Genomic DNA, 25,037 nt, shown 5'->3' on the forward strand with positions numbered 1-25,037 from the left:
AGTGAAACGCCCTAGGAAACTCCATCATTTCCCGTACTACTGGTCCGGTGATTTTTCAGTGGGTCGAGGACGAGGTCAGCAAACTTTTTCTGTAAAGGGCCAGATCATAATTATAGGCATTGGGAGTCATACATCTCTAGTGCAACCTCTCAACTCTGCCCTTGTATCAGGACACAGCCCCACACAAGATGGAAATAAATGGGCCTGCCTGGGCTCTAGTTTATAAAAACAGGCGGGAGGCTGGATATGGCTGGGGCTGGACTTTGTCCCTCCCTGCTGTAGATCAGCAGTTGGCATCTCAAGGTCAAGTCATGCCTCACTCAATGTGTTAGAAGTAATATTACTCATAGTAGATAATTTACAGACTTTGGAATTTGACTTTGTAGGAAAACGAAATGAGAGAGGATTTCATTCTGATGAGTCATACCTTGCCACTCCTTGAGAGAAAGGTACGGGACTCACAGGCAGGTAGCGTAGGGTGATGGTTAAGACCCCAAACCCTGGGGTTAAGGCCTACCATTTTGAATCCCAGCTCTGTCACTTGCATTCTATTGCCTTGGGCAAGTTATTTAACCTCCTGGCCCTTGATTTTTCCTCATCTGTGAGATGGGTACATATCAATAGACCTTACCTCATAAAGTTATTTAACAATTAAAGCAGGGAGTACGTGATTAGGGCTAGAAATAATGATGCCTACGTCTGTACATCCATAAGAAATGTTAGTTATTCCTCACATATCTAAATCCCCTGAGGGTGGAGCATAGCCCCCAGCTTAGCTTATCTGTGCGGCGAGTCACCGATGAGCAAGGCTACCATTAATAGTTGTGTTGACTCCAAACTCTCATGGTGCTAATGGTCTGTAATTTTGTATTTTTTAACATTAAAAAGTTGTTCTACCCATAGATGGATATTTAATAAGGAGGAAGGCAGCAGAACTCAGTGTGGAAAATGTGAACATGAATCAGTGCTGCTTGTGAGTGGAAACAACATTGGGACATGTCAGGCTACGGCCGTTTCGATTTATGGAAAGGTCGGCGAGGTGTTATGTGCCTGAAAATTGTACAGTATGCTCTTCCTGTTGCTATCACTGAACTCTGGAATTCTGAGTCTTACCATTTTTATGAATAAGGTGATGTGTATTAGCACACCCTTCCTTGTTCCATTAATATTAACTGGTAGTGAGGGGCGCCTGGGTGGCTCAGTCATTAAGCGTCTGCCTTCAGCTCAGGTCATGAGCCCAGGGTCCTGGGATCGAGCCTCGCATTGGGCTCCCTGCTTCGTGAGAAGCCTGCTTCTCTCCCACTCCCCCTGCTTGTGTTCCCTCTCTCACTGTGTCTCTCCCTGTCAGATAAATAAATAAAATCTTTAAAAAAATATTAACTGGTAATGAGTCAATAAAAATGAAGACTCGTTAAAATAAATAAGTTGAATATTTTTTAAAAATCACATTAGCATATTCTTTTTTTCCTCATTAACCACTTTCTAAATGGTCTTCATATTGCCACGTTAATTAATCATGTGCTTAGAGGATGCTTTTAGGAATTCTGTGACTTCCTCCGGAAAAGTTTGCCCTGCTATTTGTTTTACTCACCACAAAATTGTGTGTGTGTTGCGGGGGGGGGGGGGTGAGGATTCCAAATCTGGCTGTAGGGATAGTGGGTGTGTCGCCCGTGTCTCATTCATCATGCAAATGACATGCATTGCTCCACCTTCCCCACAGGACCCTTCTTTATCTGCACTTCCCGGAGCAGGTAACTGAGGTTGGGAATGGTTAGATACCCATGTGGCTAGTTGTGGGCCGAGCTGGACTTTAAGGCAGTCAGACCACAGAGCCCTCCGTGCGGCCGCGGTGCTGTAACACCATGTCCCGTTGGAAGGACACAGCTGCAAATGAGCACATGAGACCTGCTTATCACACTGCCCCCAAACCGCATGACCATTAGAAATATTCCCTGTGGCATCCGTGGTGGAAATCGTAGAAAGTGGCATCTGGATCAAACTTGAACAAAGGAAAAACAGTTTTAAATTATGGGTGCACAAGTTGGGGGATTTAATTCCCAATCGGTAGTATTATTAGGGATTATTTATATTAGAAGGGAAAAGGGTAAGAATCTGCCCTTGGTGTCAGAGAAATCTGGCAGGGTCAGTGGATGAAGGAATATAGAGAGAGAGCACGTATCACGGGGAAGTGTGGAGGGTTCGAGAGGGGAGGTGTGGAAGCAGGAGGGAGAGCGGCAAAGGTCCGTGGCAAATGCTTCGTGGAATTTGGAGAAAAAAGGAAAGGAAAAAGAGCAAGGAATTTGCCACCATGCTGGTTTCCTTAATCCCAGGCCATTGCAGTGGTTCTCATCTTGGACTGCTCACTAGAATCCCCCAGAGAGCTTTGTAAACCTACCAAAGCCCGAGCCCCAACACTAAAGATCCTAGCTGTTTTGCTCTATACCTGTGCTGTCCAGTACAGTAGCCACTAGCCACTGTGGCTATTTACATTTAAATCAATGAAGACTTAAGAAAACTAAAAATTAAATGATTCCATTCCACTAGCCACATCTCAAGTGCTCATCAGCCGCGGGTCGCCAGGGGCCACCATATTAGGCAGTACAAACAAAAATTTTCCATTCATCATGGAAAGGTCTGTTGGACCTCGCTGGTCTGGAGGGGTGTGTGGGCATGGGCATTTTTTGAAAACCACACCAAGTAATGCTTTTCTTTTTCTTTTCCTTTTTCTTTTCTCTTTTAATTGAGGTATGCACCAAGTAATTCTAATGTACAACCAGGTTAGAGAACTGTAGGTCCTTACAGAGTTTGTTCTCACATTTGCTGCCACTTGCACTGGAAATAATTTTGCTTTTGAAGCAAATATTCCAAGAATATTATTAAAGCTGGACTCTTTTGGCTGTCTAGCAATGCGGATGCATATATTTTTATTTAAAATAGCTTGCTTGCTTATTTGCTCAACAACTCAAGGTTTAGTTAGATGAGTTAACCACCAGCCTTTGGCTGAAATGTATAAGTTGCTTTTTCCCATTCAGGCTGAGGAATTACAGCAATTCGTGCTGATTTTGAACTACTTATTGAGCGAGTTTAAGAAGATGAGTTATTTTAAACTGAAACTGAGAGGCTGATCAACCACAGCTCACATTTTGGGCCCAGGTCAGGGGTGACCGATGTTCATACACTTGATGATACTCGAAACTAACTCATTCAGGTAATGAGTTTATTAAGTCTAACGTAATCTGTACAAAGTTGTTTTCCTTTCCTGTTAGAGAAAACCCTCAGTGAGAGGAGACTTTGCGGGGTGTTAGGTGCAACTGATGAAAGAAAAAGTTGTCAATTGTAGCGTTGAAATGAGAAACCAGAACGGAATTCACTTTGGTATGTGCTGTTGTTGTTGCCTATTTTGTTTTGCCCACGAGTTTCCAGTGTAGAGATTTCCCTCTCCTAAATAGGATAGTCATCTCTCCTTTTTTTTTTTTTTTAAAGATTTTATTTATTTATTTGAAAGAGAGAGAGAGGGAGGGAGAGCACAGAAGGAGAGGGAGGAGCAGACTCCCCGCAGAGCAGGGAGCCCGGATGCGGGGCTCCATCCCAGGACCCTGGGATCACGACCTGAGCCGAAGGCAGACGCTTAACCGACTGAGCCACCCAGGCGCCCCAGGATAGTCATCTCTCCTTAAGGCTTGCTTTATTTCCTGCTGATTTAGAAACATCTGATGGGGGATTGAGTTCTCCGGTTTGGGAGAACATTACTTCAGCATCCCTGTATCTTGTAGATAATCTTGTTCCCCAGATGCATTCCTTGTTTGGTGAGCAGTGGATCCGCCCAGGTCTGAATAAATGACCTGCTCTGCGGAGCCTCCCTGTGACATCATCCCCAAAACGAGTGTCCTCTCAGCTGAGTGCCCTTTTTTGGGTGAAACCTGCAGCATTCATTCTTAGAACTCAGCTTTCCTTTGCAATGTGGGTAGAAGGAGCAGCCTGCAGAAGAAGGGCCGCTCTCTGAGGCGTACGAAAGCCGGTGACGTCATGTCCGTACGTCTCTGTGAGAAGGGGAAGAGGATGCTCTTTTCTAGGTCTACCCTCCCCGACACATAAAATGACACGCGGATTTCTCACTGTCCCCCCGAAGGCATTTCTCCCAGTACAATACTGGACCTGCCCCCCTGGGGATCCACATTTCTTGGAAAAATTGAGGGACTCTCCTAAAGAAAGCCTCCCTAAGGGGTGCCTGTGTTATGGCTGCCGGAAGCCTCGTTTTGTCAGTCGATGTCGTGCGTGGGGCCTCCATTTTCCGCTCACACTGTAGACCTCCAGGTTTGCTCACTCTCACTAGCCCCTTCCTAGCTGTTCTGCACCACTCTGCCTCATTCACCTTTCCTCAAACGCCCCTTTCCTCGTGTTACACCTCTGCCCCAAAATGTAGGGTGTGTATTCCTACTGGCAAAGGATACGACACTCCGGAAGTTTTCTAAAATGCCTGCTCCTCTTTCCTGAAAACAAACCCCCAGTCCCTCCCCTTGCTTCTGGAGGCAGTTGCCTCAACAGCTTTTCTTCTTCTTCTTTTTTTTTTTTTCCTTTGGACACTCAGTCCATAAGGAATTCGGGGGGGTGGGGGGGAAGGTCACTGGCTCGCCGGGGATGTAGCCTAAGGGTTAAACCCGTTGCATTTAGAAACAGACCACCTAGGTTTGAACTCCTTACTCCCTAGTCGTTCGGGTTATTTAAGTTCCCTTTGTCTCCGTTTTCTCATCTGCAAAACGGGGCGAATCCTAATATCTGCCTCCTAGACTATATAGCAAGTATCCATGGAGGCAGTGAGCACTAACTGTTAGATGTTTTTTATTATGGTTTTGACTATTTCGGATCTGTGGCCGTCAGTAACTTCCCAGTTACCTAATACTTTGCTTTGATGGTAGGTTTTTAGATCTGAAGGAGCTAAAATTCACTCTCCCTGCAAATGGGTCACAGTAGTAGCAGGAGGTTGCTAGAGATTAGACCAAGGTCAAGTGCCGGGGGCAGGATAGGACAGAGAGAGAGCTACGGTTTAAGAAGCAAATGACAGGAGCAAGAGAATGCAGAGTCCTCCTTCCGTGCTTGTACTTGACACCCCACCTCCGCAAATTCTGATCAATCCAAAGGTAGGGTCTGATAGATAATTAAACTAAAAGATACCACATTTTCATTGTGTGCTTTAAGGTAGCAGCAGGACTAAAATGTCCTTCACAATTTGCATTTTTAATGTATAATCAGAAAATATGAAGGCCTTAAGTGCCAATTCTATGGTATTGGTCAAAAGAGATTAATTGGACCAATTTATCAGTAATGAATGTAATCTAAATGAAATTTCATTATGCCATTTTATCAGATGGAGTTGTAATTCTGAAAGATAAAAGCATCACCTGTTTCTGAATATTGACTGTATATTGAAAACTGAAGGATGCCATTAGACATACATTTATCTGCTTGCTCATAAAAGACTTTCTACATAATCTGCAAAATGATTTATAAAGATTAGCTTTTATTTTATCATCCAGCTGACCAGCTACTTTCTTTCCACGTAAAAATGTAGAAAGTCAAGGAATGAGCTGTTAGGCAGTTCGGTGGGGAGACGTATGGGAGAGGTTGCAGGGTCTAGGACTCCAGAGTCAGATGCTGTAGGTTCAGGAAGGTAAGGTTAGCTGCTACATGACATACATCCCCAAATCCCACTGTGCAAGTGTCTCTGTCCCTCATGTTGTCCCGGTGTCCACAGCTGCTGGGATGGCTATGCTTCAAACACGGTTTCAAGGACCCGGGCTCTGCTCTGTTCACCACAGGAAGATGTTGATTTGGTTATCTGTGGTTGCATCACACACTGCCCCAAACTTTGGTGCTTAAAACAACGACCATTTTATTTGCTCGTGGTTCTGTGGTCGGACCTGGGCTCAGCTCTGCCTTTCTGCTGGCCTTGACAGTGGTCGCTCAGGAGGCTTTGCTCAACCGGGAGGTCGGCTGGAGGCTGGATTTCACGGAAACGTTGGGACAGCTGAGCTTTACAGTCTCTCTCCACATGGTCTCTCCAGCATAGTAGCGACACTTAGGACATGGTTGTAGGAGGGTCCCAAGGATGCAGAAGCAGAATTAGCCAGGCCCTCTTAGGTCTTAGGTCCACAATAACCTCAGCATCATTTCTGCCACATTCGATTGCTTCAAGCAAACCACAGGGCCAGCAGGGACTGAAGGGCAGAGGACGCTAGGACACCAACGGGAAGTGTGGTTTCTGCCTGAGACTGCCTCATGGAGCTCTGAGAACTGTTGTCGCCAGGCTTTCATGGGCCAGAAGTGAAGCTTATCGCTTTCTCCCACCGTCGTCGGCTAGGGCTTAGTCATACGACTGCTGCTACCTGCGGAGGAAGCTAGGAAAGAGTGAAAGAATCTGTGAGCAGCCCATCAGCCTTTTCCTCTGTTTCTGTGCCTCCGTCCCCTGCTCTGTATCATAGCGTTCTGGAAGGGAGTAAACGCATGACCCATGTACACTGCGTAGTACTTAATACCTGCTCAATACATTTCTGTTATTATCATTTTTCTTACACAGTGACTGCTTGATTTTACTCCATTTAAATCAACACACAGGGCAGTGGATGATGCCGTGTTAAGGAATGTGGGCTTTGTCCTGGAACCATAGAGAAGACAGTCAAAGGGTTTTAAGCAAAAGAGTGTTGTCATTGGGAATGTACTCACCCCAAGAGTTTGAACCACAGAGTGGTTCTGTAATATTTTTGCCCTGAATGTGCAAAATGTCCCTGATGGCTTACACAGAAATAATCCAGAAGAAGAGCCAAAGACGAAGGTGGAGTGAATACTTAAGGGCATAGATTCTGAAGCGGTAGGCTGTTGCATGGCGCCCTTGCCTAACGGAGAGTCAAATGGATAAAGGATCGCTGTTGTATTCTAGGCATTTCTGGTTAGCAAGCTCCTCCGTGGATTGCACCTTTCCATTGCTTCCCGATATTTATTTCTAAGGTCGTTGGGGTGACTTTTTGGCATCTTATGGGTTCTACTTAAAGAGCTGATATTTAATTAAAAGAAGATTCTTTATCTTAACCCTTCGTTTTTCTGGCTTGACTGCGTTTTTCCAAAGAATGCCAAGAGATACACAACTTCTCCGTTATTTCTGAATTTCCTCTCCAGACCAGACTTACTTGATTCCACTCTTAGACTAGGAATTTCCCAAGACGTTGTCTCTTGAGATTATTTGACATTGTTCACTTAAATAAGTGGTCACTTTCTTATGAAACATTTGTTGACCTGACCATTACATAATTGACTTAACAGGCCACTCCAGTCTTAGGTAATCATTCTTATTCAGTTTCTGTGTCTATTTCTCATTAGATGCTTATGACATGGCCCTGACTGGTGTGGGCTGTGGACTGTGGCTTTGCCATCCAGTTAATTTGTAAGCCTCATAGTGGCTGGGATCACAGGTGCAGTACTTACAAGCTTCGAATCTTTGGGCAAGTTACTTAACCTCCCTGAACTTCTGTTTCCTCATCTGTAACACGGGATGTAATATAACCCACTCGTTATAATTCTTTTAGCAGTTAATGAATCAACACCCATAAAATGCTTCAAAAAAGCATTGTGAGCACTTAGAAAGCTCACAATGAGAACTACATGTTGTTTTCACGTATTCACAACCTAAAAGGTCACCTGCCTGGCAATGACAAATGAATTGCATGTTTATCAATTGCATGTGAAATATTATATGAAATACATTTAAATGACGGTCTAAATCCCATTGGCAAGTATCCAGATTACATGAGCCACTCTCTGCTGGAATGATGACTATTTTCAACATCGGAGTTTTTGGGGTAGTGGACGGAAGTGAAGGTTTATGTAGTGACAGGTAAATTTTGACTCAGAATTTCTCTTTGAGTGTAATTGTTCTAGTAAAGAAAACCATCTGATGTATTTTATTGTTTCTAAATGCCTTTCTCTTGCTAAATAAATACCAGCAGCAACAGAAGCTTGTGTGGCTTATACCAAGTGATGATTAGCCTCACAGAATCCTAGTAAAAAAAGCATACCCAAATCTCTAAGTTTTGAGTAAGATGTTCCATGAAATCATTTCTCAGTTTGTCAGTTATAATCACCGTGAGACTTGGAATTCACTTGAGACCACAAGAGAATATAACTTCGTATCAACTGGAAAACAAAAATGCCTTTTTGAATTGTTTTTTTGCCTCAGTGCCATGTGGCATACATGGAGATCAAGGTCATTAGCGATCGGGGTATGTTTTTAAAATCTTTCCTTTTCTTTCTGCTCTTTATGGATTTCTCCCCGCCACCCCCAACTCCCACCTGCACCCTCTTAAACATGGCCACGTGATTACATCCACTCTTGCTCTCCACACCCTCTGTTCAGGAAATGAACAACTTCTCAAGGACTATTGTTCCACAAAGAGCATAAAATTCAGAGCATGTGTTATGCTTCAGTATAAAAGAGAATGAAATCTTTTCCTTTTTCAATGTTTTTTTCCTAGTGTTAGAAAAATGAAGACGCCTGTGGTTTTAAAATATAATCTAAGAGTTGAGAATTGGCCCTACACAAAGAAAGCGTCCTATGTGCTTTATCATGCTCTCAGGGGTTTTACCCGAGGCTTCCAACATTCTTTGGTTGATTCCTAATAAGGACAGTTTGCACAGTTACAATCCAATTACCATTCGTAGATCCCTGTGGAAAAGGGGATTTTTTTTTTTTAAGAGGAATCTTTTCCTCACTCCAGAATATCTCTTCCAAATAATCTTATTAAAATGAAAATCAGGAAATCCAGTTTCAATTTCTCTGCATTCTTTTCATCCCTCCCTCCCCCATTCTCTCTCTCTCTCTCTCTCTCTCTCTCTCTCTCTCTGTCACACACACACACACACGCACACGCACACACACACACACACACACTCTGACTGACTCACTCACACGCTCACTCAGTGACACAGCCTGCCTCGTTCTGAAGGGACAGGAACTTCTCAATGGTCCAATGACAGGATTGCTTTTTTTTTTTTTTTCCTTTTTGGTCCCAAGATTCACGGTAGCAGAGGTCTCTGGAGACAAAAGGTACCGTAGGAGTCCCAGCTCGCAGAGCTGGGCCATCTCTCAGACACCCGTGGTAATCTGCCATTGCAGGCTGCATCTTTCACCAAAAGAATAATTAAAAAAAAAAAAAAAAAGCAAACAAAATAGACTCAAGTTCCTACTCCAAGCTTAGCTCGGTTAATTTAGGACAGCACAGACCCGGCCGAATATAATTTATGGGTAAGCAATATAAATATCTATGCTTATACTTCTTTTTGAGAAGATGATCGTGCTAAAATGCTGTGATTCTTACACATCTGTCTTGTGATTTGGGAAGAAAAGTAGATTGATCCGTGTCTGAGATGTGCAACAGCCCAAGTACTGTCTGTGCCAGGGGAGATTTATGAGAATGTTATTTTTAGATCAGTTGATAATGTTAGAGCAGCTTGAAATGAGCAAAGCGGAGCAGAGAGGAGCATGCCGTGATGACATGGAACAGCATTAACTGGGCTGCTTTCTGCAAAAGCTTCGGCACAGGCCGTTTTGAGTTCTGAAAGAATAAAGTGGCTTATCTTCTCCTCCAGACTTCTTGAACTCGGTGCGACATTTTAGTTGCTGTGGATATGATAAATAAGGGCTTTGGAGAACAACTTGGATATTAGATAAGGCTAATTAAAAAAAAAATCTAATGTGCTCTATTTTACAAAAGAGGAAAACCGTAAGCTCCTGGATTTTTAAACACTGTCTGGCTTATCCTGCTATAAGGCTGTGTCTCATAATGAAAAGACCCCGTGGGGGAAAGAGGCAGAATGCGACCCTTATGTCCCAGGTCCCGCTCTGCTATTGTAGGGGCCAGCTACGTTCTTTGGACCTTGCTTTCTTCCTTTGTAAACGTAGGGGTTTGGATCGATTTATCATGAGAAGTGATGAAATGCATATAGCGGTTTGGGGCCTGAATCCTGGAGCCCACAGCCCGGCTTCGGATCCCAACTCTGCCACTTACTAGGCGTGTGATCTTGACAAGTTACTTAAGACTCGTGCCTATGTTTCCTCGTCTGAAGTATGGGAATAATGATGGTAACACAGTCCTGAGAGTTGCTGGAAGAAAGAAAGGAGCTACCACAAATGAAGGGCTTAGAGCGCTCACTAGCAGAGAGTGAGCTGTCCATGAGTGCTAGCGGTATCTTCAAGGTCCAATCCATGCCCGGAGGTCTGCCATTTCTAATGTCAGTGAACTAAATTAAAATGTAGAGAGATAAGCAAAACCATCAGCTGCTGGCCGTGTCACTGAGAATTTCTAATTCTTGCAAACATTTCCATTTTCCACACTCTGGGATCAGTGCAGGCTGCATTACGTCCTCTCCATCCAAGATTCAAGTGAAACTTAAAACTCAGAATTAAATTGGTGGTGGGTAGACTAGTCCACGATCCAACTGAGGATGCACAGAAATGAAATTGGCCTTTTGTTCTGATGTTTTTGCCTTTGGGGACTCCCGATATGTTGCTGTATCCCCTTTATACTAACCATCAGAAAGGTTCTTTCCATTGGAAACGAGATGTGAGTGACATTTTGTTTTCTTGGATGGTGTTAGCACAGTACTGGCTCGACAACGTTCATTTCTACTTCTTTGGTTTACCAGTAATTTAGATGAACGGGCCATGTGCAGATAACCACTTTTGTATCACCCTGACTTTTACATACTTTCCAATATCCCCAATTCTTACTATGTTGTGTGATTTCTTTGCAGGCCCTTTGGGACGTTGCCCAGAGAAAATCTTAGGAGAGGAGGAAAATGTTGATCCTAAAGACAAATCCTAATCATAGGTGTGCCTTTACTTTTAGTCTGGTCCAGGGGTCAGCAGACTTTCTCTGTGAAGGGCCAGATAGTAAATATTTTCAGCTTTGCGGGCCAACGAAAGCAGCAGTAGACAATACCTAAGTGAATGAGTGCGGCTGTGCTCCGATAAACCTTTATTTACAAAAGCAATCAGTAGGCAGGATTTGGTTCCCAGGCACTTGCTTGCCAACCCCTGGCTGGTGATCATCCCTATGTCATGGAGTAGGAAAACAAAACATAGGAGGGAAAATAGCTTCCTAAAAGCCACAAGGTTTTGGGAAGGTGGCAGAAGTGGAATTTAAGCCCCAGCAGCCTAGTTGGTAAAAATGGACTGCCATACCTACCAAGTGTTCAGAATTTTCTAAAATTCCTTCTTTAAAAAAAAAAAAAAAGCAGACTAGAATACATTAATAAAGCATTAAAATTGTGTCCGATGTAACAGAGGTGTTAAATTTTCTTTTTTCTTTTTTAAGATTTTAGTTATTTATTTGACAGAGAGAGACACAGCGAGAGAGGGAACACAGGCAGGGGGAGAGGGAGAGGGAGAAGCAGATTCCCCACTCAGCAGGGAGCCAGACTCGGGGCTCGATCCCAGGACCCTGGGATCACGACCTGAGCCGAAGGCAGACGCTTAACGACTGAGCCCCCCAGGCGCCCTGAGGTGTTAAATTTTCTTAAAGATCTTTTGAGAAGGAGTGGATGACAAATCAAGAGAAGAAAAATTAGCGAATGTTCTTCTGTTGAGTTCTTCAAGGAATAACTTCTTTTAAGAGTCCAAACAGGGGTGTGACAGCTACACAGATACGGTTGGCTTTGCCCGGAAGCTCATGAAGAAGGGAGTTCCTTGTCATTGGTGATGTGTTTGCTTTGGAGTTATAAAGGACTAGGCAGCCCTTTTCAGAAATGTTGGTTGCGGGCGCCTGGGTGGCTCAGTTGGTTAAGCGACGGCCTTCGGCTCAGGTTGTGATCCTGGAGTCCCGGGATCGAGTCCCGCATCGCGCTCCCTGCTCAGCGGGGAGTCTGCTTCTCCCTCTGACCCTCTTCCCTCTTGTGCTCTCTGTCTCTCATTCTCTCTCTCAAAAAATAAATAAAGTCTCAGAAATGTTGGTTGCGAGCCTGGCATTTAAACTTATGCCATGCTTCAGCAACACACTGTGATTATCTGGGAACCTTGGCTGTGCAAACAGTAGAAAACGGTTAAAAAGAAATTTAGCCCCTGGTATGGTTTACCTGAATGGCGTGCCATTTTTCGGGCCTTAACTTACTGATCTGGTCTTTTCTTCTGCTCCTCACCCATGTGGAGCCACATTCCAGCTGGCTAGCTTGTAAACACCTAGAAAAGGCATCTGACACACAGTGGACGCATTTATTCATGAATTCAATGCACATTTCTTAAGAGTTTTTGGTGTCCCTAAACATGCCAGGTTTAAAAGGGGGATGCAAATGTAGAGGAATGATGATTAATATTGTAACTTTAATTACCACGTATTCAGGGCTTGCTGGGAGCTAAAAAGCCCTCTCCAAGATATTGCCTTGCACTGTTTCATATGATCACTGCAAACCCGCAAGTGGGCTTGTTCTTTGCTCCATCTTATTGATGAGGGCACTGAGGCTCAGGGATGTTCTGCATCTTGCCAAAGAGCTCATCTCCATCCGAACCCAAGTCTTCACCACTGTACCAGTGGGTCTCAACCTTCATTGTGCAAAAATAAGAATCATCTGGGGATGCTGGTTTATGATGAAGGCGCTGGAGCCCCGTTCTTTGTGATGACCCTAATTCCCTAAACCTGCCTCAGAGCCCAGAAACCTGCATGTTTAACAAGAATCATCTGTCCAGGTAATTCCACTGCCCTGGGTCTGCGGGCCATATTTTGAGCAGCCCTGCATCACTCCTTGTTGGCTCCGTTGGCCTTGGGACGTTTGCAGTTGGATGAGGTTAAAGAAATGCCACAATTAGAGACTAGTCTCAAGGACATAAGAAAACAATGTGGTATAGACCAAAACCAAAATTATGTCAATCAATTTTATTTCATGGGAAAATCAAGTCTGTTTGTAAAGATGTAATTTAGCTCAAAAGAATGGCCTTTCTGAATAAATCACAGATATTAGATTGTTGGTTTTGTAGTTTGTCTTTTGCTGCTTTTTTTTTTTTTTTTTCTTCGAAGTGTGGAGACGTATACTTCTGGTGGGAAGGAAGACTCTTTAGTTAATGCTTTTGGGGAACTGTTCTCCAGCTGATCAAGATTCTGTTGGATCGAGACCTTTCTCTGGTTTGTTTGTTCCTCTTAAATTGGTTTGTGCTGTTTGTGCTTCTTAATGCTAGTTTTAAATAACTTCCATAATTCTGTTTATTTACATAATACACAGAGTAATACATGTATAATAGACAGAATAATGCACCATCTACTTAAGAATACATAGTGCATGCATTTAATGTTAAACCAAACTCATCAATGGTTGTTAATAGCTCCTGACACCATCATTTTAAGGAGATTCTATGTAATCTGGGCCTAACAGCAGACCTAACGTATGCTTATGCCAGGGTTTCTCAGCCTCTGGACTATGAACCTTTTGGGCCAGACATGTCCTTATTGTGGGGGGCTGTCTTGTGTGTTGTAGGATGTTGAACAGATCCCTGACCTTTACCCACTAGATGCCAGTAGCAAAGCCCTCCCCAGACTTACGACAGCCAAAAATGTTTCCAGACATTGCCAGCAGTCCCCTGAGGGGGCGAAAATCACCCTCAGAAACCACTGTGCTATTATCTTTTTGTATCATATTGTTACCCTTTGTTAATGCTGTCCAATAGTACCCCAGATTTAAAGGATATTTTTACAATTGTCAAGGCCTTTAGTCTATCCAGAAACATTGGGTCAGTTTCAACTTCACTTACATTTATGATATCGAAACAAATTTGAAATCATCCACTCTCAACCTTGAAAGAAAAATCCTATGGCAACCACTCGAAAGACTAGAGCCAGAGAGCCTTAAAATGAGTCATCCATTTATGAGGTGAACAGTCACCAAAGAAACATGCCGGCCTGGAACGCAATTTGAGGGTTGAGGAAAAGCCAGATGCACATTCTAGGCTGGGCTGGTGGGCTTTGGCACTCTTCTGGCTGCTTGTCATGAGGATCACGGGGCAGTATCGACCTTTGTGTTCATGTCTTCCTGCTGGTGAGAGGTCTGATAGGTGAGCATGGGTGTTATGGATTCATTATTCTGCGGGTCTGATATTATGTTTATATTCTGCCTTCATATACTGGCATTTTTTGGCTCATCAACAGGCTGTTTCAAAAGACTGTTTCTCTTTTTTTTTTTTTTAAGAGAGAGAGAGTACATCATATGTTAACTAATTGAATTTAAATAAAAGAGAGAGAGAGGGAGGGAGAGGGAAACGCTTAAGCAGGCTCCACGCCCAGGATGGAACCCAAAAGACTGTTTTCTTAGCAGTTTATTCAAATCCACAAGACATCTCCCACATAGATAAAACATTACATGGGTGGTTTGTTTCCAATTTCTTATTGAACTTGTGATATACCTGATTCATTTAGTCCATAGATTGACAGGTATTTATTCAGTTGACAAGTGCCAGGTACTGTCTTGAATACTGGGAACATCAAGGTGAGTAAACCAGGTGAGTTTCTTGCCCTCCTGAATCTAGCCCATGTAAACAGCTCATGATGCAGGGTCCTGGGGCAGGGTCTCTGGTACATGGTAGTAGATGCTAAATAAATATGTGCAGGATACTATAAGAGCCTTATCGGGGCACCTGGGTAGCTCAGTTGGTTGAGTGTCTGCCTTCCACTCGGGTCATGATCCTGGAATCCTGGGATCAAGCCCCACTTCTGGCTCCCTGCTCAGCGGGGAGCCTGCTTCTCCCCCCCCAAACCCCTGCTCATGCACACGCACGCTCTCTCTCTCTCTGTCTCAACTAAATAAATAAAATCTTTTAAAAAAAATAAGCAGAGGAGTTAGGACACAGACATGTACCGAGAGAAGACCATGTGAAAACAGAAAAGATGCCATTAAAAAACAAATAGATCAGGGTGCCTGGGTGGCTCAGTTGTTAGGTGTCTGCCTTCGGCTCAGGTCATGGTCCCAGGGTCCTGGGATCGAGCCCCGCATCGGGCTCCCTGCTCGGCGGGAAGCCTGCTTCTCCTTCTCCCGCTCCCCCTGCTTGTGTTCCCTCTCTCGCTGTCTCTGTCAAATAAATAAGTAAAATCTTAAAAAAAAAAAGATCTTAATCTCTTTGTATCAGGGATCGGCAAACTCTAGTCAGTGGGCCGAATCCAGCTTGCTGGCTGTTTTTTGTACCACCAAGCTAAGAATGGTTTTAAATGGTTGAAAAAAATCACAGAAGAGTAGTATGTGGTTCTAGGTGTCTCTCTTAGACACTTAGAGAGTGTTACTCTCTACTTGTTCAAATTTGACTCAGCAGCATACCCAACCCAGCATCTTTGCTGATCTCTACATGCTTGACGTGCTCCCTCCCTCAGTTTCTTTCAAAATTTGTTTCCAGTCATCTTTCCCATATGTAGATCTGATCAGGCTCCGCTTGCACTCAGGGTTCCTTAATGTCTAGCCATCACCTACTGAGTAAAGTCCAATCTACTTTGCAATGCCCACAGAAAAAGCCCTCCAGGATCTGGCCTTGACTTCCTGTGTGGCTTCACCTCCCGCTATTTCCCTCCCTCCAACCCTGTAATTTCCCCAAATGAGCTCGTTTTCTCAAATTCATTTGCCTGGGCACCCACTGTTTTTTCCAATGTTGCATTTCTACTGGGCAAACCTTCGCTCCTCTTATTCAACCTTCCAGTCTCCATTGAAACACCACCTTCTCGAGAAAGCTTTCCTTGATCCCCCAGACAGATGTCCGAACCTTTTCTCCTCGACACCCCATAGCATCTGGTACTGACTTCCAGTGTCACAATCTCTACGTTTGATGGATCATATGTGCTTTTTCCTTATTAGAGTTTAACTCCTTAAGGACAAGGACTGTGCTGTCACTTTGACAATCCCAAGCCTAGTAGTGTTCTCAGCGTGTAATAGGTGCTCATTAAATTTTTTAAAAAATAATTAACTAGGAGGACATAGCAAATAAAAATAAAATGTATCTTATAGGGATTGGTTTATTTCAGTCATAAGCTATGGTTCAGAGGTTGGCCAACCACAGCTGCTGGGCAAATCCAGCCTTCCACCTGTTCTTATAGATGAAATTTCACTGGAACACAGGCACACTCATTCATTTATGAATCGTCTATGGCTGCTTTCTGCCACAAAAGCAGATTTGAGTAGTTTTGACAGAGACCACATGGCCTACAAAGCCTGAAATATTTACTGTCTGGCCTTTTACAGAAAAAGATAGTCAACCCCTGCTATAGATAATCGAGCCAGTTGGAGATCCCATCCTTAAATGCTTTTTTAATGAATAGGCATGTAATTCCATTTTGACACTTCAAATAGCAGTGGGCTTTCCTAGATAACCTAAACTTCGTATTTAAAAGTCACCGACTCATCTGGAACTTTTGTTTGGGAGGGAAAAAAATACAATTCACTAATACTGTACCTTGTAGTACCCTAAGCCTCAAGGGTGTGAGTGAGAGGTACACCCAAGGCGTGAGTCCCCCAACTCCTGTCTAAACTTGGGCTTCTTCCGATTATACCAAAACCAGAAAAAAGAAAGAAAAAAAATGCAAAATATACTGGGCCTGGGAGAATTCTTTTCAGTTCACCAAATGTGACGGCAGTCACCCACTTTGCCTAGATTTGCTCACTCCCCTGCCCAGACTGTCCCCCACATCGTGCTCCCCAGCCCCGCCTGGGCTCCTGCTAGTTCTCACCATTATCCACTGGATACAGACTCATACGTGTGAAGACAAACAAAAAGCCCTCACTTCCTTTAACCCCTTCCCTGTGAGGCCTTCCCTGGCTGCTGTCTCCAAAACATAAACTGTGTCCTGTCCTCACACACGTGTCCTCACACCCCTTCCCTGCTTTTTGGTCCATCCGTAGCCATTACCATATTTAACACCTATACCCTTTACTTACCCAGGTGATTGTCTGCCCCTGCTAGAGCATAACGTCTCCATCCGTTAAATGGATGAATAAATACACACAACCCCACATAAAAGGGGAAAAATATCCAAGAATTAACAGGGTGCCATTTACTCTCGGAATGAACATTCTAGGCAGGAATTCGCTACCAAGAGGGAACGCAGGTGTTTTAAGAGCTGCTGGGGCCAGTCTTTCTTGTCTTTCTTCCGTGAGGTGAGCTGTGAGGATGGGGAAGTCTTAGGGGGTTCCTTAAGGGTTCCTCAGATGCACAGCAGCTCCCGGGTACTGCCCATGGGGGCCAGCACCACTCCTTCCTCCTGGAACTTTTTTTGATGGTCAAGGCACTTTTTTTTTTGATGTTTCAGAGCTCTTGTGCGGTGGCCAACATCTGTGGGTCACAGGAAGTCCTCCTTAGTTAGGGAACATCGGGCTTCAGAGGATCCTGGGGTCTTATTTCTCGGGGCATCACGTTCTCACCGTCTGCAGGGAGGGTAGAGCTCTTCACTCTCTGGATGTACGTGTGCACATGAACATACTCGGGGTTGGGGGAGTCTTGCCTTTGATTCTTTGATGTGGAGGATTTGAACATCGGATGTCTCTGCAATTATACATAGTTCTTATTGATCGTATCTCTGTACCTCTCGTGATCAAAATAGCTCAGAGTGCCGTAAATAGAAACTTAGCGGTTACACAATTTAGCATAGAGTTCGGGGGCACATGTTTTTTAGCTTGAGTTCTGGTCGGTTCCAAATCTTGTTAAGTTCTACGATTTGGGGAAAATTACTTAACTTCTGCAAGCCTCAATTTCATCCACATTGTATTATAATATATTTACATATACTGAATATTACTATAATATTACTATAATGTGTCATACACATATAATCATGTGTCATAAGTATGTATTGTATCTAATAATAATATGTTATATGTTGTAAATATACTAGATTGTATTATCATATAGCATATACTGTATTATTAAATACTGTGCAGTTTACCCTTGAACGTTGTGGGAGTTGGGGCACCAACACCCCCATGCAGTCAAAAATCTGTGTTCAACTTTTGACTCCCCCAAAACTTAACTACAAATAGGCTACTTGACTGGAAGTCTTACCAATAACATAAAGTTATTGTATATTGTATGTATTATAGACTGTATTCTTACAATAAAGTAAGCTAGAGAAAAGAAGATGTGATTGAGAAAATCGTAAGGGGGGGGCGGGGCGCCTGGGTGGCTCAGTCGGTGAAGCGTCTGCCTTCAGCTCAGGTCATGATCCCAGGGTCCTGGGATCGAGCCCCGAGTTGGGCCCCCTGCTCAGCGGGGAGCCTGCTTCTCCCTCTGCCCCTCCCCCCATCCGCGCATGCTTGCACTCTGTCTCTGTCTCTGAAATAAATAAAATCTTTTTTTAAAAAAGAAAAACATAAGGAAGAGCAAATACATTTACAATACTGTACGCTATGTATCCAAAAATGTCCAAGTACAAGTGAGCAGACCTGTGTAGTTCAAACCCGTGTTATTCAAGGATAAACTGTATGAGATAGGGTCAAGAATGGTAACTGCCTCATAAGGTTGTTGGTGTGACTCGGCACAGTCGCCGGCACACAGTAGGCTGTCCGTACGTTTGCCCTCCTGGATCTAGTGTGCGTGACGGCAGCTAGCAGCAGTTTTTCCTGTTACTGAGATACATAACCAAAAAGTTCCCATGCGTTCCCAGAGAAGAGAGGCAGTAGGACCCTCAAAATGTCTTTCCCATAGCTTTCTTTGGCCTCCGTGTGAATCATTATATGGGATCAAGTGTCCCAGCAGATACTAGAGATTTGGATGTTTGCGACGGACTGAGAAAATTCACGGTTAGCTGAGAGTAGATTTGATTTGAGCGATGGGTAGACAATTTTGGAACCCAAAGAGGAAGTTTGCTTGACTCTGTGACTGACTAAGAGGAAGGATGAGCTTTGTGAGACATCGATGAGCTCTGTAACTCCTGATGTGTTCTCCTTGCTCTGCAGGGTGATTTCACCTGGAACAGCATGTCGGGCCGCAGTGTGCGGCTGAGATCCGTCCCCATCCAGAGTCTCTCAGAACTGGAGCGAGCCCGGCTGCAGGAAGTGGCTTTTTATCAGTTGCAGCAGGACTGTGACCTGAGCTGTCCCATCACCATTCCCAAAGGTAAGGCCGTGTGCGCCGTTCCGCCAGGGAACGCTGTGACTCAGACATCTGTTTGGCCAAAGCCACAAGCTGCAGACTCATCTCACACCTGACACTAACACAGGAAGGAAGCGACAGCTTCTTGGTTGTTGGCTGGCATCAATGTCCACTTTGAAAGCCATGTTCAAGGGGGACAATTGACGCGTCAACCAATATGTTTATTCAAAGGGAGGGTCAGCTTGAGTTATTTAAAGGGAACGCCATGTGTATCTCTCACTAGTCTACATAACTTCAGAACAATCAATTAAAAAGAACTTTTGGAAAGGTCAACTTCAAGGGCTCGAGCTAAAACCGTGTCTGTTTCAACAGGATTTCGAAAGAACCAGTTGGAAAGAATGTTTTTGCAATCTATTAAACGTGTCACTTTACCTTCTGCCAACCCAGAATCAGGGATTATACTCAAGTTAACTCTTTTCTACCATCTTTCACCTGGGCGTGTCTACGCTGAGGTTCACCACCGTGACCCCGGAGCCATTCAGGCCTGATCATCTGAAGTTTTCACAGATACAGGTCCTGATTCTGGTAAAGATAAGATGCATGTATTTGAAATCTTGTAATCTATGAAATTGTGTTTTTGAATGTTTACCATCTTCTATAAGGGTACTTTATACTTCGCGAAAGTGTGTAGCACAGAGGTGATTTGTTCTTTCAGTTTCTGAACAGAACAGAAATGTTGTCGGGAAACCCAATTTGTAGTGAAGGGAATGATGACTCTAAAAAGTTCTACGAAACCCAGACTGGATGCACATCAGATAAGATGCGAGGGAACAAACATTCTTTTTAGCTTTGTTTTTTAGTCCAGTTAATTTGCTGTTTCTCTTTGTTCCTGATTTTTAAAGGGTCCACTAAATAAATAACCTTTACCAAACAATTTCATAAAAATTGTCTGCTGGAGGCTCTGTCTCCATTAGTTGCTTCTGAGACCGTGTGGTTCCTAGCATATTCAGGGAAATATTTGCTCTATCAAGATGTTCAAAGACGTTTGAGCCAGAGGAGTTATTTTGATATTTTCTATCAAAATAGGAACTAATGATTTACACATAATTTCTTACTTATGGAGGAGAGAAGGAATCGTGTGGCTGGGTGGAGAGAAACAGACATCAATCACCCAAGAGTTCTGAAGCTCTCGTTTGGGGCAGATGATTATAGACATCAACCGAGGTCCTTCAAATACAGGGCCAGCGCCGAGTGCCATGATGGCAACTTTGGTCCGAGGGGGGCCATTTGGTTCCATGTGAACCCCTAAGTGGAGGTTCTAAACGGGGTCAGATTCACTGTGTGGATAATTTATTCAGGAAAAAGCAGTACAGTGGCCACGGCCTAGAACCTAAAGAAATGATAGCAAGCCTAATGAGACAGTGGGTATGATGAAAATGAAAACATGCTCGAGCTCACACTTCTGTTCTTTGTCGCTCTAGAAGGATTGTAGGCATTTGTTTGTGGGTATCTGTTTGGAGGCCCCTCTTCCTCCGAGAGACTGGCGCTTCCAGGGCTCAGATGAATGACGGCCTGACATATTCATGGGCTGCTGGGGTTCCCCCATAGAAAGGGAAGAATCGAGGAGTGGACAGTGGGGAAGTGACTGAGGTGACTTCCGAGAGTGACTGCAGGGGTGGGGTCCAGAGCACCAGCAAGACTCTGACCTCTCGACCTAGAATGATAGGTGGACGTCGGTGATCTGGGCGCAGATGCAGACAGATTAGAAGACAGTGGGGGGGGGGCGCCTGGGTGGCTCAGTTGGTTAAGCGTCTGCCTTCGGCTCAGGTCATGAGCCCAGGGTCCTGGGATCGAGCCCCACATCGGGCTCCCTGCTCAGCGGGAAGCCTGCTTCTCCCTCTCCCACTCCCCCTGCTTGTGTTCCCTCTCTCTCTGTCTCTCTCTCTCTCTCTCTCTCTCTCTGTCAATTAAATAAATAAAATCTTAAAAAAAAAAAAAGAGTGGGCAACCACGTGGAATTTTGCTCCAGACTGCCTCTCCGCTGTCAGCGAACTAGGAAGCAATGTCATCTGCTAGGAGTGAGGATGGCAAGGAGGGCCTGGAGGCTTGAGGAAAGAGGAGAGGAGCGGACGAGAGGGGAGCCGATGGCCCCGCAGTGTTGCAGGATTGCAGTGCGGCCCGAAAGGTCCACTTGAGGCTAGTAGCTGGGAATTTAAATTGCAAAATAAACATCCTGGCAGCTAAACATGGCTAAAGCGAAACATACCACGTCGCGCTTTAAATTTCCCAGCCCTAGTGAATCCAGTGTCCTCCCGCCAGAGCTAGGATTTTTCTAGGCGAGTTCAGTGACGGTAGAGAGGGACGAGACAGTTGAGAGGACATCAGCGGTAGGCAGAATAATGCGCTCCCGAAGACGGCCACGTCCTGCGAATGTTTCCTCACAGGCTCCCAAATCTTTGCGGATGCGACCAGTCGAGTTCCTTGAGATAGCAAGATGATCCTGGTTTATCTGGGATGGCCGAAGCCAAGCACATGGTTATTGAAAAGCAGAGAAACTTTCCCAGGCTACATCTGAGTCTGAGAGAGCCAGGACTATGGAGGAACAGTCGGAGCGAGGAAACGGATTCTCCCCGGAGAGGATACAGTCCTGCTGGCGCCTTGGTTTCAGCCCAACGAGACCTGTTTCTGACTTCTGACCTCCAGAAATGTCAGATGGTAAATCTGAGTTGTTTAAGCCACCAAGTTTATGGTCGTTTGTTACAGAAGTGGTAGGAAACTAATTAATACAGTGTCCACGGGAGTGATGATAATCCCAGCCCGTGGGATCTCAGTTGGCTAAGAAGAGAAGTTAATTCTTGAATAAGAAGAATCAGTAATATAAAGATGGCAATTAGGTCATTAATGAGCTATAAACTGAATGTGATTCCAAAAACCACACCAAAACAATTTGTTTTTGTATCATCACTAAATTGTTCTAAACATCCTCTAGACAAATAACTATGTAAGGGTAGGCAGGGGAAATTTGAGAAAGAGGGTCAAGTGGGGAGTATCCCTATATCCATTTAGTAAAATGTCATACAATGAAAGCAATTAAAAGAGTATTGTACTGCTTCACAACGGGCAAATCAATAGAAGACAAGAGAGCTCAGAAATGAAAAAAAAAATAAATACAGGAACTTATGACATAAACATTGCTCTCTCTCTCTCTCTCTCTCTCGCTCTCTCTCTCTCTCTCTCTCTCTTTTGGGGGGGGTCAAGGGGAAAATGATGGATTATTATTAAGTCTTAGTGACAGTGAGACAACCATTGAGGAGAAAAGGTTGGACTCTGACCTTAGTCCTTACATCAAAATAAGTTGATGTGGAAGAAATATTTGAGGATGTTTTTGATGAAACTGTTAAGAGCATCAAAACAAACCGTAGCTGGATATTTATATGTTTTTACATTGGGGAAGCCATTACCCAGAAAACATAAAGAAAGCAAATGACACCTTTCCCTACGTTAAAGAACAAAAGATAGAATCATCTGTGTGGCAAACAAATAAATAAATAGGAATTTACAGCACATCTGACCAACTAAAGGCTAACGTCTCTACTATATAAAGCTTTATTACAAATTAATCTGGAAAAGAAAAATAATTAAAAGACAGGCAAATTACAGGCAGCACACAGAAAAAGAAATACAAATGCCTGACAAATATTTGAAAAGGTGCTCCTATGTGTTAAAGAAATGCAAGCTAAACACCAAGGAAGTTTTTTTTCCTCTTAGATTGGAATGGCTCCAAAAGTGGGATAATATACTTGATGGAAAACAGACACTCTCATACTATTGGTGGGAGTTTCGCTGTTGCGGTAACTCACAAGGCAATTGGGCAACATCTAACTTTTTAAATGGCTCAGCAATCTTACTCCTAAGAATGTATCTCACAGATACACACTTGTTTTAGCTGAGGTAGGCTAACCCCTCAGCGCCTTAACACGGCAAAAGTTTCTTACTGAGGCATGTATCCCATGCAGGACGGCCGTGGATCCCGTGGGGGCCGGGAGAGGGGACCGCACTGCATGCAATCACTCGGGACCCTAGGCTTCTCGAATCTTGTGGCTCCTCCCTCCTCGAGATCCATTCAGCCCGAAGACAAGACAAACTAAAAACTGATAATATTTACATAAACCTTAGAAAATGACTGATGAGCTTAATTTGCTATCCCTTCTAAACTTAAGCCGTTTCAAAAAAAAAAAAGGGACTTCTGAAGATGCTATACAGAACCTAGAGAAATCTTTGGCGGTAGAGATCAGGAGGCCTTTCGGTGGGAGGGATCCTCTCTGTGCCTTTTCCCTGTGAGCCTGAGCTTGCCCCACGGAGACAACCATGGAATGTTTCCTCCTGGTCAAAGGCTGCTCTCGGCATAGGCTTTGGAATCAGACTTTCTAGTCTGTCAGTGGCCCAATCCTGAACAGCAGAACCAGGAAAACAAATGCGGGGAGCGGGGTCAAGAAATTCAACAACACCTCAGGCCCGTGTGAACTTTTCCTTTATTCACAGCACATCAACAGAGTACTATTTATCTATCAGATAGTGGGTTAGGCTCGGTTAACATGAATTTGGTAGCATTTTAATACAAATGGCCTAAGGCAGGGGTTAGCAACTGGCCTGCTGGTCACACCCGGCTCCCCATCTGTTTCTGTAACTAAAGTCTTACTGGAACGCTGCTGCTATGCTCTGTGCATGCTGTTTCTGGTTCTTTAGGGCCGCAAAGGCAGACTTGAGTAGTGACAGCCCCCGTGTCTCACAGGCTCAAGTGCTTACTCTCTGGGCCCTTAACAGGAAAGCTTTGCTGTCCAAGGTAAGACAAAAGGAAATGACTGATTTCTGCCACAGTCGGGAAAGCATGTTACTGCGGGCATTATGGCTTCACCTCGTCATATTGTAAACTGAGTATTTAAAGCCGAATGCATATTCGGCTTCCACAAGACAGAAATGCATATGCATGTTTTCTTTAGTGCTCTTCCCCCCACCCTATCATTCAACTAATTTCTGATACCATATTTGAGAAAGGCTTAGTTTATGTATTTTGAAAATGGTGTCATGGGCTGAGGAATTGCTGATGGTCTCAGAAGAGGTAGGTAGTAGTCTAATAAAAGAATACCCCGATGCCTCAAAATTGCTATTATATGACTTCCTTATACAATGGTCCGTCACTGGGGCACCTGGGTGGCTCAGTCGGTTAAGCGTCTGCCTTCAGCTCGGTTCATGATCCCAGGGTCCTGGGATCAAGCCCTGCATCAGGCTCCCTGCTCAGTGGAGAGTCTGCTTCTCCCTCTCCCACTCCCTCTGCTTATGTTCTCTCTCTTGCTGTCTCTCTCTCTGTCAAATAAATAAATAAAATCTTAAACAAACAAACAAATAAGTAAAATGGTCCCTCATCATTGTCACCAGAGTAAAACCCAACTAAGCAACTCAGTGAAATCAAGAAAATGGTGTTTTTGGTAGGGTAACACTCAAGCGGTCTTTGCGATTTCAATGTGGTTTGTGATTTAAGTGTTGATTCTAAAAAAATAAGGGCAACCTGATGGGCAAGGAAACAGAGCTTGGGTGTTCATGTACCAACCCTGGATGGGAGATCTGACTATCTATCCACTTTCTACATTGTTCTTGCTGGTGGTGTCCAGGTGGAAAGGTGGTGTGCTAGAACTATTTGTCAAAGCCTTCTGTGTAAGTAAAAATGAAATTGAGACCCAGGGTAAAATCTGCAAACTCCCCCGTGGGTGGAAATGCAGAGAGGAAGTCAACACCACCAGTTAGGGCATTGATCAAAGAATAATGTTAGACCACTGGGCTTCGAGGCCCTCAACACATATCTCTATAGTGTGAGCTGCCGAGCTAGGTGTATCTTATATGTGTCCACACTCACCTTTTCTGTGGCCTCCCAGAGGGCTGTGATTTCCCC

General features: G+C 44.1%; 1 protein-coding gene across 7 annotated transcripts in view; it reads left to right on the plus strand.

Annotated features, from left to right (window-relative positions):
- ARHGAP6 (Rho GTPase activating protein 6) overlaps positions 1-25,037 on the plus strand; it is a 246,277-nt gene that overhangs the window by 151,622 nt on the left and 69,618 nt on the right. For 5 of the 7 annotated variants that reach the window (XM_025857723.2, XM_073902102.1, XM_073902099.1 and 2 more), the window contains exon 2: positions 18,955-19,114. In XM_025857723.2, the coding sequence (XP_025713508.1) occupies positions 18,955-19,114 (160 nt within the window). Of the gene's footprint in view, positions 1-9,214; positions 9,293-14,065; positions 14,084-18,954; positions 19,115-25,037 lie in introns of those variants that run through there. The other 2 variants (XM_073902101.1, XM_073902103.1) reach the window with 2 other exon arrangements.

The sequence above is a fragment of the Callorhinus ursinus genome, unplaced genomic scaffold, assembly GCF_003265705.2.
Source record: "Callorhinus ursinus isolate GAN/ISIS: 27379988/994484 unplaced genomic scaffold, GSC_fseal_2.0 scaffold16, whole genome shotgun sequence".
Taxonomy (NCBI): domain Eukaryota; kingdom Metazoa; phylum Chordata; class Mammalia; order Carnivora; family Otariidae; genus Callorhinus; species Callorhinus ursinus.